Source organism: Prunus avium, chromosome 1 (genome assembly GCF_965620075.1).
Source record: "Prunus avium chromosome 1, drPruAviu1.hap1.1, whole genome shotgun sequence".
NCBI classification, from domain to species: Eukaryota; Viridiplantae; Streptophyta; class Magnoliopsida; order Rosales; family Rosaceae; genus Prunus; species Prunus avium.
Genome location: NC_142284.1, coordinates 9393318 through 9409636, shown reverse-complemented (window position 1 = coordinate 9409636; position 16319 = coordinate 9393318). Strand labels below are relative to the sequence as shown.

The 16319-nt window shown below is 36.6% G+C and overlaps 1 protein-coding gene across 4 annotated transcripts in view; it reads right to left on the bottom strand.

Annotated features, from left to right (window-relative positions):
* The window catches only part of LOC110751807 (calcium-dependent lipid-binding family protein), a 35992-nt gene that overhangs the window by 9723 nt on the left and 9950 nt on the right, over window positions 1-16319 (bottom strand). For all 4 annotated transcript variants that reach the window (XM_088244905.1, XM_088244904.1, XM_021952332.2 and 1 more), the window contains exons 19-47: window positions 16021-16242; window positions 15644-15868; window positions 15423-15532; window positions 14256-14352; window positions 13772-13870; window positions 13536-13676; window positions 13266-13334; window positions 12449-12937; window positions 11967-12287; window positions 11670-11801; window positions 11447-11560; window positions 11103-11287; window positions 10491-10599; window positions 10272-10415; window positions 9427-9702; window positions 8113-8787; window positions 7542-7757; window positions 7292-7392; window positions 5691-5986; window positions 5499-5583; window positions 3527-4228; window positions 3112-3430; window positions 2448-2606; window positions 2177-2340; window positions 1905-2085; window positions 1511-1780; window positions 1206-1412; window positions 702-756; window positions 28-158 (exon numbers count right to left, since the gene is read on the bottom strand). In XM_088244905.1, coding sequence (XP_088101031.1) covers window positions 28-158; window positions 702-756; window positions 1206-1412; window positions 1511-1780; window positions 1905-2085; window positions 2177-2340; window positions 2448-2606; window positions 3112-3430; window positions 3527-4228; window positions 5499-5583; window positions 5691-5986; window positions 7292-7392; window positions 7542-7757; window positions 8113-8787; window positions 9427-9702; window positions 10272-10415; window positions 10491-10599; window positions 11103-11287; window positions 11447-11560; window positions 11670-11801; window positions 11967-12287; window positions 12449-12937; window positions 13266-13334; window positions 13536-13676; window positions 13772-13870; window positions 14256-14352; window positions 15423-15532; window positions 15644-15868; window positions 16021-16242 — 6294 coding nt within the window. The remainder of the gene's footprint in view (window positions 1-27; window positions 159-701; window positions 757-1205; window positions 1413-1510; window positions 1781-1904; window positions 2086-2176; window positions 2341-2447; window positions 2607-3111; window positions 3431-3526; window positions 4229-5498; window positions 5584-5690; window positions 5987-7291; window positions 7393-7541; window positions 7758-8112; window positions 8788-9426; window positions 9703-10271; window positions 10416-10490; window positions 10600-11102; window positions 11288-11446; window positions 11561-11669; window positions 11802-11966; window positions 12288-12448; window positions 12938-13265; window positions 13335-13535; window positions 13677-13771; window positions 13871-14255; window positions 14353-15422; window positions 15533-15643; window positions 15869-16020; window positions 16243-16319) is intronic.

The window sequence follows — 16319 nt, the reverse complement described above, 5'->3', positions numbered from 1 at the left end:
AAAATAATGTGAAATAAGAAAGCTCACCCTCCCCCTTAGCGGATATGATACCACGCTCTGACTATCATGACCTTGATTGAATACCCTCACGGAAGCTATTTTCTTCAACACATTTGCACCTTGGCCAACAGAAAATGAGAGTGCACCCACCACTTCACCTGTATTTTGTTTTGAGACCATAAACAATGCACGAGAAGTCTGAGTCTAAATGATTATTTATTCGGTGGGAAATTGCAAAGAAAGCAGGGTAAATAACCATAAATATGTAGTTTCAGCACAAAAAGACCCGAAAGGGCAGACAAAAAAAAATTAAAACAAGAAACGACCCAAAAGAGAACAATCATGATTCATTTGTTAGGCACACAGGATTAATAAAAGGAACTGGAAAAAAAAAAACAAAAAACAAAAAAAAGGGCAGTTACAAAGTGGAGCTGGTATTTGGGAACAGTACTTCTGAGAAGCACATTCAGAGCAGCAACAGATAGGTTATGAGAGAAGTTCCTATGATCATGAACATACAAGATGGTTACATGTAGTAAGAACCATGGAAGAAGATATTCAAGATGTTGGAGATTTCATTCCCCTCTTGAGTGTAAGGTTTACTAATTTTAATTTAACTAAGCATGTGAATCAGCAACCTAAGTGCAAGAATCAATAAGTGTGGATGCTAGTTCACAAGAAAGAAAGGGGTTGCCACATACCCTTTCCTGCTTTTGCTGCAAGGTTTGTCACCTCCACTTCCAGTTTAGCTGGTCCCTGCAACACTTACACACTCAAGCTCGGAAACTTAACACTCAGAATATCAAGTCTAAATGCTTGCTAATGTCATCAACAGTGTAACTTAATTAGTGGCGTTCAATGTCTAAGGTTTAGCATAATCTGATGAACTTCAGAATTTTGGGCTGCGTTTGGTTCATGGGAAACCATATGGGGATTGATTTCATATCAATTCATTTCCATGAACCAAACAGGGCCTTGAGGTATAAATGCAGTTTCTCTAATACATATACACAGAAGATGAAACTTCTAAATTATCACCTTCATCAATATGTATTTTTATAATTTGTTTTAGTGATCTTTCCAATTATTCTTGCAATATATATTGCATCGTATGGAGAAAAATCAAGAAATCCTGTCACATAATTGATGGTTGACTTCCGAGGAAAAAGTGCGTCAAAAATAGAAGATAATAAATTTTCAGATACCTTCCGAGGAACTTCAAATATGAAAAGTTCATTCCATTCCGCCTTGCCTTCATTCAAGTTATTGATTTTCGAAAGTGCAGGCTTAACACATTTTGTCCTGGCACTTTGAGGAAAGAGTTTTTGTTGATCTGTCGGCTGACTATCAACAACAAGCCGCAAAGCACAGAAGAAGTTATGGCTGTTGCCATCATCTACAATAGGTAAATCCTGCAAACAAAAGCATCAATCTTAACTCCTGAAAGAAGGAAACAAAATGATACATAATCTTAGGGTAAGAAAATAGATAATCTAACAACATTTACAACCTTGGCTTCATGAATCTGAATAGCAACATAATAGCGCGCTTCCTTAGATTCATCTGCAACATTGAACCTGTCAGAAAACCTTGGAGGTGGCACCCATATAGAAATACAATCACCATGACGCAACCGATCCACTGCATCTGTATTTTCTTCAAATTTTTTCAGATATAAATCACACCCAAGTTTATTCTCTACAATCACAGTCTGAAAGTCATCTTCATCCAATGCAGACAAAGTCTGATCCTCTCCTTGTTCACATAGACCACCAGCTTCCTGCAAAGATGATTGGTGTTCAGGGTATAGTTACTGCACTCCTCCTCCCCACACAACACACCCCCCCAAAAAAAGAAAAAAAAAAGGAAAGCATTGTTATACAACAAATCATCGCTAGTATTACCTCATTTATCTTCATTGCTTTCTGTTCAAGTTCTAATTGTCTTCTCCATGAAAGAATGCTCCCAATAAAAGTTTCAAGGTTTGCAGCACTGACATTTAAATTAAGGATACTGGTGGCAGCAATACGCATTGTCTTCCCAAATTTTGATGGCGAGTGTACATTGGTGTCATATGTTTCAAACCTTGAAAAGGCCAAGAAAAATAATTCTTGAATATTACAAAAAAAATAAAGGAAACTGTATTAAGACCAAATAGAAAGAAACAATATAATACTTGAATATTCCATCAAAAGGTTCCACAATTGGCTCCCACGCTTCTAACTGAGTATTGAAGGTTGATGCAGCAATAGAGGAGATCAGTACTGCATTCATAGCCTCCAGTCGACCATGTGTTGCAAGCTTGATATTGGTGATTGTCGTGTCAAATAGTGGTGTCATCTGAAAGATCCAAGTTACTCCATAAAATCAAAAAACATTAACAGTAAGCAGAAAGAGAACCATCTTTACATCAGACTGCAGACTTAGGATCTGTTTGTAAGACATACCATTCCACATAAGCTGTCTAGAACAGTTAAAGAGAAGCATCTTAGCTTCACTTCTGCAGTTATGTTTTCCCTAGCCTTTGGCTTCATGGAATCACCAATAGCATAAGCCAATCTGCTTGACGGTTTTTTCAGATCAGCCCGTGCAAGAAAAGTTGATGCCTGCAAAAACAGAAGAGAGCCCTAAATTATGTTATGTAAAAACTTGTAATCTTGTGACACGACCAACAGAATAAGCTAAATACAAACACATTATAATAAAATATAAAATAAAAACTTCACATGAAGGTAAAAGTTACTTTTCACGGACAATTATACCAAACTTCAGCTATGGCAGCTGCATATGTACACGCCAGATTCAGACTGAGAGAGATGTTTTGGCTTCTTGCTGGATTATTTGGATGGAAAGAAATAACAAGATACTTGATGACACGGCAAGGAAGTGGACTTATATGGGACAGATATTTAGCTTCTTTTATGAACTTCATTGTCAAAGCAACCTAGGGATACTCCTTTTAGTGTCATTAGGTGAGAGATTTGAGCTGAATGTGACTTAATTTCTTGTAAAGCATGTCGCCATCAGTACTTCTTTCTCGTTAAACAGAAGTTCATGTTTCCGAACCACCCCCCGGCGAAAAAAAAAGAAGAAAAAAGAAAGAAACCTAACCTGATTTTCAACTGTCCAAATGCTCCAGCATTGAGATCCTTTTGAAGTTGAAGATCTTGAAATGGGCACCTCAAGAATATTAGCTTGGTTAACAAGATCCATCCTAGGGCAACAAAACATATCTACACATGGGGCTTCATCCATTCTGGAGACTATGCAACCAAGAGAAGCATAACCAGGTGGAGCAAGTGGGTACCAGAAGAAGACTTCATCGAAACCTTTGCCTACAACATGCGCAACTTTAGTAAATTGCACGGGTTTCGCAGATACTTCGGGATCATCAGCCTTAAAAACTATGCCCACAGCTGGTGGCTCTAAGCTGAAAGAATGAACACATGCTTGTCAATAAAAAATACAAAAAATTAATCAAATGACTAAGACTGATAAAGAAAACTGAGAGGTAAAATTATCTAACCCTTCGGTAATGCAATCACCCAATATGGCATAGCCTCGACGCGCAACGGGTCGCCATATTGAGACTGGTCGGCGGAGGTCACTACCCTTGTCCCACCAGATTCTCTCAAAGTTAGGGGTCGACATATAACAATTATTTGCCTTTGAAATTGATCTGACAATATCCCATCCAGAAGAATTTCCAGTCTGGTTTCTGGTTTGCTGACATCCAGAGCTATGATCAACAGCCAAATTTGAGGCAGATTCTTTAGGAGAAGAATGATGCCGATTCCAGTTCCAAAGAAGAAGATGATTGAGGTTACAACAATTGTTTTTGGAAGGGCATTCAGCAGAAGAATGCGCATGAAATGATCCAAGAACATTTTCTACACGCCAGATGCTAAAACCAGATGCAAATTGAGGATTTGATGGAGAGCAAAATAAGCATTCTGAATATGTTGTTGACGTTAAAAGATCAGAACGAATGCAATAAACAATGTGATTAGGTGGGGGTTCTTTCCCAATATTTGCTATACAACCCAATGCTATGTATCCTGGTGGTGCTACAGGCATCCAAAGAGAACAATCACTACCAACATCAGAATCACCCCCACCAAATCCTTGTATAACAGAGAACAAGCCTATGAGATTGAAACCAATTGGCTTACGCACACGCCCATATGCATTACTCACTGCCATTACTGCCTGTGAAGGAGGAATTGGCCTGAAGGCATATCACAAAAACCCAAAATAACTAAATATACCATCTGAACACACATAATAGAACTACACGAGAAAGCATCTTACCCAAATAGAGCAACATTTAAAAATAAACTAAATACAACAAGCTACCAAGATCTACCCTAAACCATCCATATACTATTAATTAGGTCATCTCATTTAATTATTCATTTCAAATGTAAATCATGATTTATTTTATTTTTTACACCATTATGCATGCACTATCTATTTTGTTATTAAACATTTTTTATTAAAACTCCTCAAAGAGTACTAATTCCACATGATGAAGAAGCATCAGCATACGCCTGGCATGTTTCTACCTACTGGCAACCTAAAACAAAGAGATCTTTTTCTCAGAACTGAGAGATTGACTTGTACTTTTGTTGTGAAAAGAATGAAACTTGTACTAATATCCACTCAAAAAGTACTGTGGAAAAGAAGTTCACCTTCGCATTTGGAACCATGAAACATACAAGCAAGAACCAATCCATCTTTAACCTTAGACAACTAATCCTAACTTATTCCTGCCTTCCAAACTAACCGGATTAACTTATACTTCTGATATTTACATTACCTTCCTTTCTAATTCATTACCGCTTGAGAGCCTCTGTGATGAGGACATCTTTGTCAAACCCATTAGGGTTTACAAACGAAAGAGATGGAAGAGGGAATTATTAATTAGTGTCCTAATTTATTTGTTAGTTCCTAGGTTCTCTAAGTTTTCCAGATTTTATTAGGATTTTTAGTTTTTCTAGATTTCAGTAGGATTTCTAAGTTTCCTATTTTATTTGGATTAGGATTTCTTTCCTAGAATAAGTTTAATTTTCCTTTTTACTCTAGGGTTGGATTATTATAAATACCCTGTCTATGTAATTCATTATGGAGTTGAGTTGTTGAGATATAAAGAATAGTTTATTTTCCACAGATTGGAGACTACTTGGTGTGAAGCCAAACCCCTGGAGTGATTCCAGACCTATCCCTTTAGTTCTATTTTCTGTTTTTCATTGTTTTCGCTTCCGCTAAATTACCCAAATAATCAATTCACCCGTATCCTACATCACTCTGCATAAATCATAGCATACAACAAATAAGAATATGCAGCATGGAACAACATTATTTAATGACTCTTCCTGTCAAATAGGAGCTTTTAGTTTCATCTCTGTTGATGTGAACTGCTTGACTACAGATTGCTATTTCCATTTCATTAATAAAATTCTATTTCTTCTCAAAACAAAAAATCCATTAAATTCTACCTTGATGTCACACAATCTCCCAATATAACATAATTTGAAGGTGCTCGTGGCCTCCAAAAGGTAAGGTTGTAACAGGATCCATTTTCTGCATAAATATACACAAAACTCTTGATGACTAACAGGAAAGCAATACTCATGGAAAATATAGTACAGGTAAGATATCAAATTGCTCCAGTTAATCTGATGAAAGACCTTTTGGGGACACCCAAATTCGATCAAAATTGGTACACGCAACCAAGGGCATAGGATTTCCAAATTGCAATGCTGCTGTTGCCTGGCTTTGCAAATTAAGTATAAGGGAAACAACACTCAGTGAAAGATGGAAGCAAACATCGGTTGATAACAAAGACATATTTGTTTTGTCCTTAACAGAAGTGTAACCCCCAGATATATCTACTGGATCAAGAACAATATGACCAGAACCAGCCTCAACTGTAAGATCTTTCACCAGGGCTCGAATCCAGGTATCATTTTCTTTAGATGCATACCTGTTATTAACAGGTTATTAGCTCAATTAGTGCAAATTCTTTTACCACTACAATACTACGTTGAAATACTTTTAGAATATAAGTGGTAAATTTCCAGAATGCAAGCTCTCAAGAGTATCATTTATGAGAAGAGAGAGAGCAAATGGAGATGGAAAAGAATACATATATACATGTATGTGTGTGTGTGTCAATAATCAACCCAAAGCTGCCAAAGAACTGAGGCAACTACAATTCACATATGCATTTTGTCTTAAGACACAACAAATATAGGTGGAAAGAAAAAAGAGGAAACATTACTTTAAGATGGAAAATCTATAACTAAATCACATATGATTCAAAGAACCAAAAGCAGGGAAACAACATCATTTTTTGGGGATAATTGTGGAGTCAATGGATGAACTACGCCAATAAATCAAGACTTTGGGCTTCTCTATTTGGCGTTAAGTTTCTCCTGATTTCCGGACTGCCCTTCTTTGTCTTGAACATGGATTCGGAAGCTGCTGTGTCTTGGTCATTGAGTGTCAATTGGGTCGTTAATGTTGCTGTTTTTAGGACTGAGTGGTGTTTGCGTGTAGTACAGCTATTATGTTTTGCTCTTGTAGGCTGTGCCTAATATTTTTTGTGGACTGCTTGTGCACATCAATTACATCTTTCAATTTTTCAATACAATTAGTTTGTTCCTATTTAAAAAAAGAAAAAGAAAAAGATTTGGTTATCAATCTGTGTAGATCATCAAAATTGTCATAAAATTCTGATCAACACTACACACATACACAACGATGATGAGTGATGATAGCACATTCAAAGAACTGGCTACTGTAGATGGTGGTACCTTAAGTGAAGGATGACAATGGGTAAGGTGTTGTGCTAAATCCTAAACAGACAGGATGAGGGCACTTTTTTGTGTGTTTTTTATCAGTTACAAGAAGAAATTTGTGTGCTTTTAATGTATCAATGCCACATATTGCATTCGCCCTGAATATCATATAGTTATCAAAGATGTACTAATTAATAACGATTACTACTGCTTAAAATTGATGCATTAATAATGGGTTTATAATTCCCCAGAGATTTACAAAAAATGTCCATGTTTTTAAACGAATATCCATGGATTTTTGACTATATCAGTACAGATATCTCTGAAATATGCTCACAATAAATCCATCAACATTAATATGTGTGTGTATATATATATATATCAAAAATAAAATTCAACTAATATTTGCAGTTAGATTATATTGCACCCTAACTTTTCCCTGGAAAATATGAAATTATTACGTGAAAGTAAAATATGACGACTCTTACATGAAGCTAAAATCCAACTTTGCACGGAGAAGCTTTTCACCATATGAATCATCCAGAGAAGACTTTGAAGCATCATAGAAGGTAAACTCAGGAGAAACTACCTAAAAATCAATAAGTACATCAGAACGAACATAACTACACAAAAGGTTATCAACAAAAGCAAAAGCAAATGCCATGCTAGAGACATTGATCCCCTTATACCTAGTAACTAGTAAGCCATAAACAGATTTATCATTAATAATTTACTTACCTGTGCTTCAAAACTGAAACTTGGGATTGGATCACTTTCAGAATACGAAGAAATATTTGAGGTGTCAGACAAGTTATGCAAGTATTCTAGACTCTTCTTGTCGTCATCATCAGATGAGGAACTGTCCAGCAACACGATGTCTACACCATCCTCAAAGGATACTGAGTAGCTGCTATCATTACTCAAGCATGTATAATTCCTCAAAAGAGAACCATTCTGATGTATAACAGGAAAGTATCAATCAAATGTTGAAAAATGCAGCAAACTCAAGAAAGAATTTACTATACACATGCCCAATACTAAGAGATGAGACAAACCACCCAAGAATATATAAATAAAACAAAACAAGACTCATGATCACATAATCTCCATCTTCTATAGTCACTTTTCTAGTTTCTATATCCTTATCATACACTAAGTTTCTCATTCTTTATTGGAAGACATTTTCCCCATACAGCAATTGCACGCCATCTAAATAGTAATGAAATCTTAGGCCTCTTTTGATTCTGCATTAAAATAAATAAAAAAACAGCCACAAATATTGTTACAGATGAAGGGGAAGGATCAGTACCTCAATTTTGACATTCATAAACCGCAACCTCTTTCCACGTCCAATTATAATAATGGGTCGAGGCCTAGTTGAATGGAGTTCTTTTGCATCCATTTCCCTACTTAAACAGATGGTCTTTCCACATCCATCATATGTATATTCATCAATGTGTAAAGAATCTGCTATTAATTGTCTACTTGGAGACAGGTGCACCACATCTTCTGTCTGTTTGTAAATAGGTTCAGAGAAAACTATGCTACTGTTTTTACTAATGGGATCATTCTTATGATCCATCACTTCCTCCCTACCAGTTATTGTACGCAATGCAGGAACAAAAAATTCACCCACAGCCAGAAGGAAATCAGCTACAACAAGAACTCGAGGCTGCTGAACCCTAACCACAAATGATTGGGATGATTTACGCCATCTATAGTCCATCAAGAACATTGTTGATACTGGTAAATCCACATGAAATAAAGCATCTGAGTCTGTTCTTCTAAAGCTCCCCTTGTTCAAGGAAAATGGCAAACTTCCAGAAGAAACTTGTTTAGAAGCATCAGTGGATGATCCAAGCATTAAGCGCATTTCAGGTTTTGTATCAGGGCGAATGTCAACTACAGAAAACTTTGGAATGGTTATGTAGAGATCTGTCTCAGACAATGAAGTCATCCGATATGATACCCAAAGACCTTCTAGCTGTAAAGCAGAGAAACAATTACATAAATCCATAACCACATGTTCGGAGAAAACATACCATGTCAGAAAACAACCAACCACTCTTTGTTCAAAATCTTAACACCAAAATAAAAGCTGAAATCTCAGAGAAGCTAAAACAGGACCTAAAGGTTGCTTTCAGCTGTTATCCTACAAGATTGATGCGCTGGGTAGGGGGAAGAAAGCTAAAGTTCTGTGGGGTTGCTTGGTGCATGCAGTGTTCTGGAACTTATGGTTGGAGCGTAACAGATGAATTTTTTAGAACTACAAGGACGTGGGGGTGGCTGGATAGAGTGAAGTTTTGGGTGGCTTTATGGGCTTCAGTCACTCCTGTTTTTAAGGATTTGGCTCTCTCTTCTATTATGAGAGATTTGTTAGCGGTTGTGAAGTGATGTGTTGCTCTTTTCTTTTTTCCTGGGTAGCCTTCTTGTTTGTTTTTGTCCTTCTTTCCCTTGTTTGTTTTGGTCTTGAGGTTGCTGTTTTCTTTTGTTTTGCTCTTGTGGATTCCTTATCCACTTGCCTGTTTCTTTGTTTATCTCTTTTGAATTTATACAGTTTCTATTCAAAAAATAATAATTTGAGAATAAACTTCACAAAAATATAACTGATGTAAATACTCACAGCAATTTGAGCAAAAGGAGACTCAGCATGAATGCCATTATACAACTCCAACAGGGCATGATCGACTACAACCGCCACTATGGTAACAGTTCGTGATAGAAGGATTTGACTATTCATGTTGACCTTATCAACCAGCAGCTTCATTGTATCCTTCGTACCAGATTTGCCACCACGGAAAGTAGGGGGAAGCTTTGGCTCTTCACATAAATTCATGAATGCACAGTCCAGAATGACTTTATATTCTTTGTCAGACATGACAGCGTGCAATAAGCCCACCTAGTTTAAAACAATCAATAGGACTCAACAAGATGATTGTGACATTCTGCATGTCTGACAGTAAAAATCCAATAAACTGAAAGACTGAAGAACATCAATTCAAAACCTATTTGAAATTCAGGAAAATTCATTCAACTATGTAGCCATCTAGAAAGCAAAAACAGTTCAACAATTAAAATAAAGTTAATTAAGAATTTTTACCATATGAAATGGAATCCAAAAAAATCATATCAAGCTGAATAAGTAACGACACAAACCATATAACATGTTGTCCCAATCTATTGAATACAAAAAAATCAAGGATCAATCCAAAACGCCCAGAAAGTCCCAAGTATGTTCACCATGTGAAACATTATATTGTTGAACCCCATGTACTTGATATCATCCAATACATGTATCAACTACCAACCAACACAAGATGAACCCTACCCTACCGCCCTATGTAAATATAAATAACCATAAGATGAACTGCCCCCCACCACCATAATGCCTACCAAAGATGTGAAACCTGCCGCAAGATCAGAAAGATAAATGCAATGAAATTCTACAATTTCACAAGCAAAAGTTACCTTCACTTCAAGAGAAAATGTTGGGACTTTTTTGAAGACATCCCTCAAACTTCTCCTCACATGAACATCAAGTCCTTTGCCTTCTCGTATCATTGATTTACCCAAGCAACCGTCAATTCCTACAGACATGTTGATCCCCAGAATCTGCAATTTTATGTCAGAAGTAATGAATAATTCCGTATTTCAATCATGATGTACAAAAAAACAACAATCATCTACCTCAGCGTGAAGGACATCAATATGGACAGCTGAAGGATCTTTCTCTGGGGAACCATGCCAACTAAATTCATTTGTGACTTTTAGCTGGCCCAAATCAAGTTGAATGAAACTGCAATTGAACAAAACATAGAGACAATGTCAATATTCAATTCTGGTATAACAAATGCATTCAACTTTGAAAATCTAACATCCAGTCATAAATCCGGTCATTAAGCAGCAAAATCCTGGAGTTATGGTACTCCAACAAATTCTTCAGTTATACACTGCCTCATTGCAGCCACTATTAACACTAGCATATTCTTCAGCACTGCACCACTGCAGGCACCTCAATCAAAAGCAGCACCACTGCAGGCACCTCAATCAAATGCAGCACCACCAGCAATATCACTAAAGCTTTCACCTCTCTTTATCAACACCACACTATGCCCCTCTAATCTATGACAACTATTCATCTGCTAACTGTTTGAAATTTGAACAGATAACCATTTTCATAACTTTTATTTAATACCCTTTATCAGATAGTTCTCAATCCATTCATCCAAATGCAACTCAACTTTCTAAGTAAATCGGATATGCATTATCCAGTAAGAACTAGCATTCAAATTTACGCACTCTTTGCTTGTTGAATTTCTCGGAACAATAATTATTGGAGTATCAAGTGACAAATCCAGCTTTAATGCTGTAGCTCCATCAATCTCATATTTCTGAATTAGCCACTCAAACCCTCCAACTTTATCAACAAGTTGGATTGCCTCTTCAGTATGTGGGGTGGCAAGTTCCATAAAGTACACTGTTATCTGCATTAGCATGCCCATAAAATATTTCATGATTCAAAACAAAGATAAATTATCATTAACAATAAAAAAGAATATAAAACCCAAAAAATATAAACTTTAAGCATTTGGGTTGCAAACAATAATACATCCCCATGAATTTGTCAGCAATGTCAAACATACCTCCTGAACAAACCTATATAGGAATATAATGCGGACAGCAGAAAGTCGGCCACATAAACTGTAATCATATCCTTCATAGTCATCATCTTCAGCACTATAAGAATTAAATTTGAACTGCAAAACAAATGAAAAGATAATAGTATCTCAAAAAAGGGAAGAAATATCTGAATAAAACAAATTGGATGTCCGCAATGCAATAGTTGATCAAAAGGGTCATCTGTACCTTGATAAGCGATTCAACACCTGGATTACGTATATCACAAAGCCAAGACCAACAGTGATCTGTTCCAAGAGACATATCACGGAGTCTAAAATTTCCTAGGGTGCCTTCAATGGAAAGAGAACTTGGGTGCACCTTAAGGAACAAATAACTCAAGTCAGTTGATACAGTTAACAAAGACAGTATCAACCGAAAGTACACATAAAAGTAAATTTCAACTTAAAATACTACTTACATGTCACACATATTGAAATAAAAAGGGAAGATTTAAATAATTATTAATCACAATATTCCCATCACCTTGAGATCCAGCAGGAAACTTTCTTGCACAAACATCGCAAGTGGAGAGCCATCCTCCTTGTTAAGAAACACAGTCACACTGTCAACATTCATGTTTAAATAAAATACTACACGACCTTTACCATAACCCAGCAACCCTTTGACACGCCCATTATCTTCAGTCTTTTCTTTGTTCATCAAAGGCTTATCATCTGAAAGTTTACTCATGTCTGCACTACTTTCCATGCAGTACACAGAGCTTAAATCCAGGCCAAAATCAATTAAAGCAACAAGAGTGGGTCTGTTGCAAAAGAATTCCAATTTGGACATGCGGAGATTCATCTGACAAAAATTCAGTACAAAGGGTCAGTGTGCAAATTAAACTTTTTTTCTATTTTATTAGAAACAAAGCTTAAATTAATTTAGTTTGTCATTGCAAATTAAACTAATACAATAAAGATCAAGGATCTCTAACTAGGTCAACTGCCCATGTCAGTCAGTACCTGTGTATCAACACCATCATAATCAGGCGAGCAAGAACTCCGAGTCAAGAAGGTAACAGATACAAAATTTGAATTATCACCGCCCTCCGCCTCATAAAATATCTCTCCAGAAATGACCTTTCCCTTGACCAGATTCTTTTCAAGAATCAAGTCGTCAGTAGAAGCAAATCCAGTACCATCATTGATGTCCTCAGCTGTTGCACTTGTATCCATATTCATAATTTGTGAACCAAAACCTGCATCTGACATAGACATAAAATCTGGCAAGGCATCTGTGAAAGTATCATCATCCTCATGAAGCAAAGTAGACATTTCTTTCCAGTGTGGATCAATTATGACAGGAGAAGAAACTGAATTGTCATTATTCAGCACTGAGCAAGCTAAATACTGTGGGGTTGTTGACAGGCGACCTTGAAGCTCATCTTTGATTTTCAAAGAGTGCAGTTTCATCTTAAGTGTCAGGTCACCTTCCCAACGAATCATGTGCAGCTGTAGAAGAAAATGGCCTAGTATTTAATACCTAAACGCTTACACATGACAAGGACCCAAGAATACTTGTACATCATAACAAGAAGACAGTGAAAAAAGCAAATTACAGGGAAACTTCTTCCCCGCCCACACCCCACTAGTCTGATGCAAATATGCAAGTGAGATAGAAACATAGAAACAATCATGAAGATGAACAAGACAACAATCTCAGTATATAAATATATATATTACTTTAAAATCTCATATACTTTCACATCCAAAATTTTCACGTCAACATGCGACACAAGCTGTCATAAATCATAATGGAGTATGAAATAGTCACACAAACCTTCCCCCCATTGGCAAGAACTTCAAGAATAAGAGTCTCACCAAGTCCTTCATCAAGTTTATCACCAGTCTGCACAACACAAAATAGAAGGAAAAAAAATTCAAATTGCTTAATCAGTAGCTTGTAACTTTTTTCCTTCTGTCTTCATTGCCTCCTAAAGAATAATTATGCACGGCTATACATTTGCTAAAATAACCAAAACCAAGAATGATGGGGAGGAGGACCCTGTTGTTACTTTGACAAGATGGATCTACTGAAAGAAACACTAACCTTTCCATATATAAATAACTTTGTCTCCACCAATGCCCCATTAATGACAAGGTCAGCTGTTTTTGAGTTCATGATCTGTGGTTCACCAAAGTCAGTGACGGGATCACTTGTTCCTCCCAAAACATCAACTGACGGAGGAGCCTATATCCAGAATAAATACAAATTTCAAAAATAAGGACCAAGGATATAAATAAACTAGGACATTTAAGATCTGAGAGAGAGATTTTATATCGTACAGAAGCCTGATATGTGGCTTGTATAAGTCCTTTCAACCAAATGGCCTTCTCCTCCTCAGCCCGAAACTCTATAATCAAGGTACTAGAAGACTCCAGAGCCTGCAAAAGAAACAAATATGCAACAACAAAAATTAAATAAAATTAAACTAAAAAATTTAATCTAAAGAAGGAAAGAAATCCCAGCACCAAACACAAGGGCTAGAACAAAATAAACATAAACATATGTATGATCTTCCGCAATCCAAACATCCAGATATAAAGTCTAAAGCACAGATATAACTTTTCAATTCCCCTGTAATTGCTGCTTCTCCAAACAATTGACAAAAGAATGAGTGACATGGTGAAGAGATGTTTGAAAAGTTATATTTCACAGGGAGAAAATTGGCATATGCTAAGACTCAACGCTTACTTGCATTTTTTCAGTTTTAAGTAAAAAGGATATCTCCTTAATGTTAAAATATCACTTCAACCAAATTTGACATACCTTTTGATTGTCCATCCCCCTGTAACTCACAGCAAGACAAAACGATGAACCACCAATGTTGGCGGGAGGAACCTCATACACTTGTCTGCCAGCCATGCTGTAGCATCCCAATGAAAAGATTTTCCATTAGGACCATAAAACATTCAATTGCAGGAAATAATAGCAAAAGAAATGCCCAATCAAAAAGCAATTTGTGTGAGTGTGCTCGGGTGGGGTTTTTGGCATACAAATCAAGTGATGGAGTCCTATAGAGTAGGAGTTCGGGAGAGAATTGGGACGAGGATGACCTCTTCCTCCAATCATATTGCACTAAGGTGGGTGATGGGCATAGGGCTAGCTTTTGGCATGACGTATACTGCGGTACTCCTTGACAGATCTCCTACAGAGCTTTATCTTATTGCTTCGAACAAAGAAGCATTGATCACTGATTATATGGTTTAAGACTCTATCAAATGGGGGATTTCAGTGGGCACCCACTTTTAATAAGTTGGCACACATTTGGAAACTAGAGCCTATTTGTGCAGTTCTGGATTTGTTGTACTCTGTAAGGATAAGGAGGAAGGAACCTGATAAGTTGTAGTAGCTCCCTCGCAAAGGGGGTATTATTAAATGTAGACCATATTAAAATTGTTAAGGGATAGATGGGATGTTTCTTGCCCTTGGACGATCGTTTGGAAAGTTGATTGGGCTGTATGTGCAAAGGTAGTGATGAGACAGTGGATCATCTCCTCTTTAATTTCTCATTTGCAAGAAAGTTTTAATGTTATGTATTCCAAGACATCAATATAGCAATGTTGCGAATATGATCCCATTGTTGGCTAGTCTTGTTAATCCTTTAACTCAGGATCTTATGATGATTCAGTGAAATTTCGGTTGTAAATTTCTGGTGTTTCTTATGTATGCTCCCTCTACCTAAAATTCACCTGGTTCTGGTAAACTTATCTTTTACTTATCAAACAAAAAAGTTAAAATACATCATAATTTTATTAATATAATCTAAACAAAAATACAACAATAGAGAACCAGAAAGAAAACAAAATAGATGAGGAAAATAGAAAACCTTGGGCAACTGTCCTGATAAATATATAGCCTCGTTAACAAAAAGGGAAAAAGAGAGGGGGGGGGGGGGGGGGGGAGAGAGAGAGAGAGAGAGAGGAGAAAAGCAACCTTGAGTGTCGCTGGTGACTCTGTGACTTTTCAGACTCCAAGACATAAAGATTTATTCCCGACAACACAAGAAAACATGGTTGCCATGTAGCCACAGAATTGCCAATCCCCTGAAAATATTAAAAATAATAATAATAAATAAATAAAGAGGAATAATTAACACCAGGCACTGAAATATGAAGAAAACCACCAACTTGTTGTCCTTAGAATTGAGGACATACCCTCCATACTAAAATTCTAGCATCTCCAGAAAGATCTGCAGGGCTCCATGGAGTTTCTGCTTGAAAATCATCAATAGCAGGCTGACCACAAGTTTCCAAAGTACCATAGAATATGTTTAACAGTTTCATAAGCCTCTGAAACCTTGATGGTGAAAAGTGAATCCCAAGGTTTGGCACTTGAATTGAAATGCGCATTGACGGGTAATTTGGGTGGGGCACTTTGATCTTCAATTAAAAGATGCATAGCTATTATTAGGAATGATTCTAATAACTAAAAGAAGCCAGACTTAAACTCATACATAAAATAGTTTTTTTTTTTTTTTTTTTTTTTTTTTTTTTTTTTTTTTTTGGAGTACGAGAGCGACAAGATAAAGTACCTGATCAACAAGTACAGCCATTCCACACCTATCTATGAGAGAATAAAAATTGTCAACATTGTCTGGGGAAGGAGATAAAAGTGGGTAATTATCATTATTGGGTACATCCCAAGTGCAACTTTGACAGTCAGAACCAGAATCCATAAAAAAGGCAGCAATATCTCTTCCAGTTATAAAAAACCGAGAATATAGGTTCTGCCTCTGTTCATCAGGCTGACTATCCTGCAGTGATTATTTATCATTTCAGGCAATGCAAATTCAACCTGAGGCAATTTTTAAAAGTTACATAAAAAAAGGCA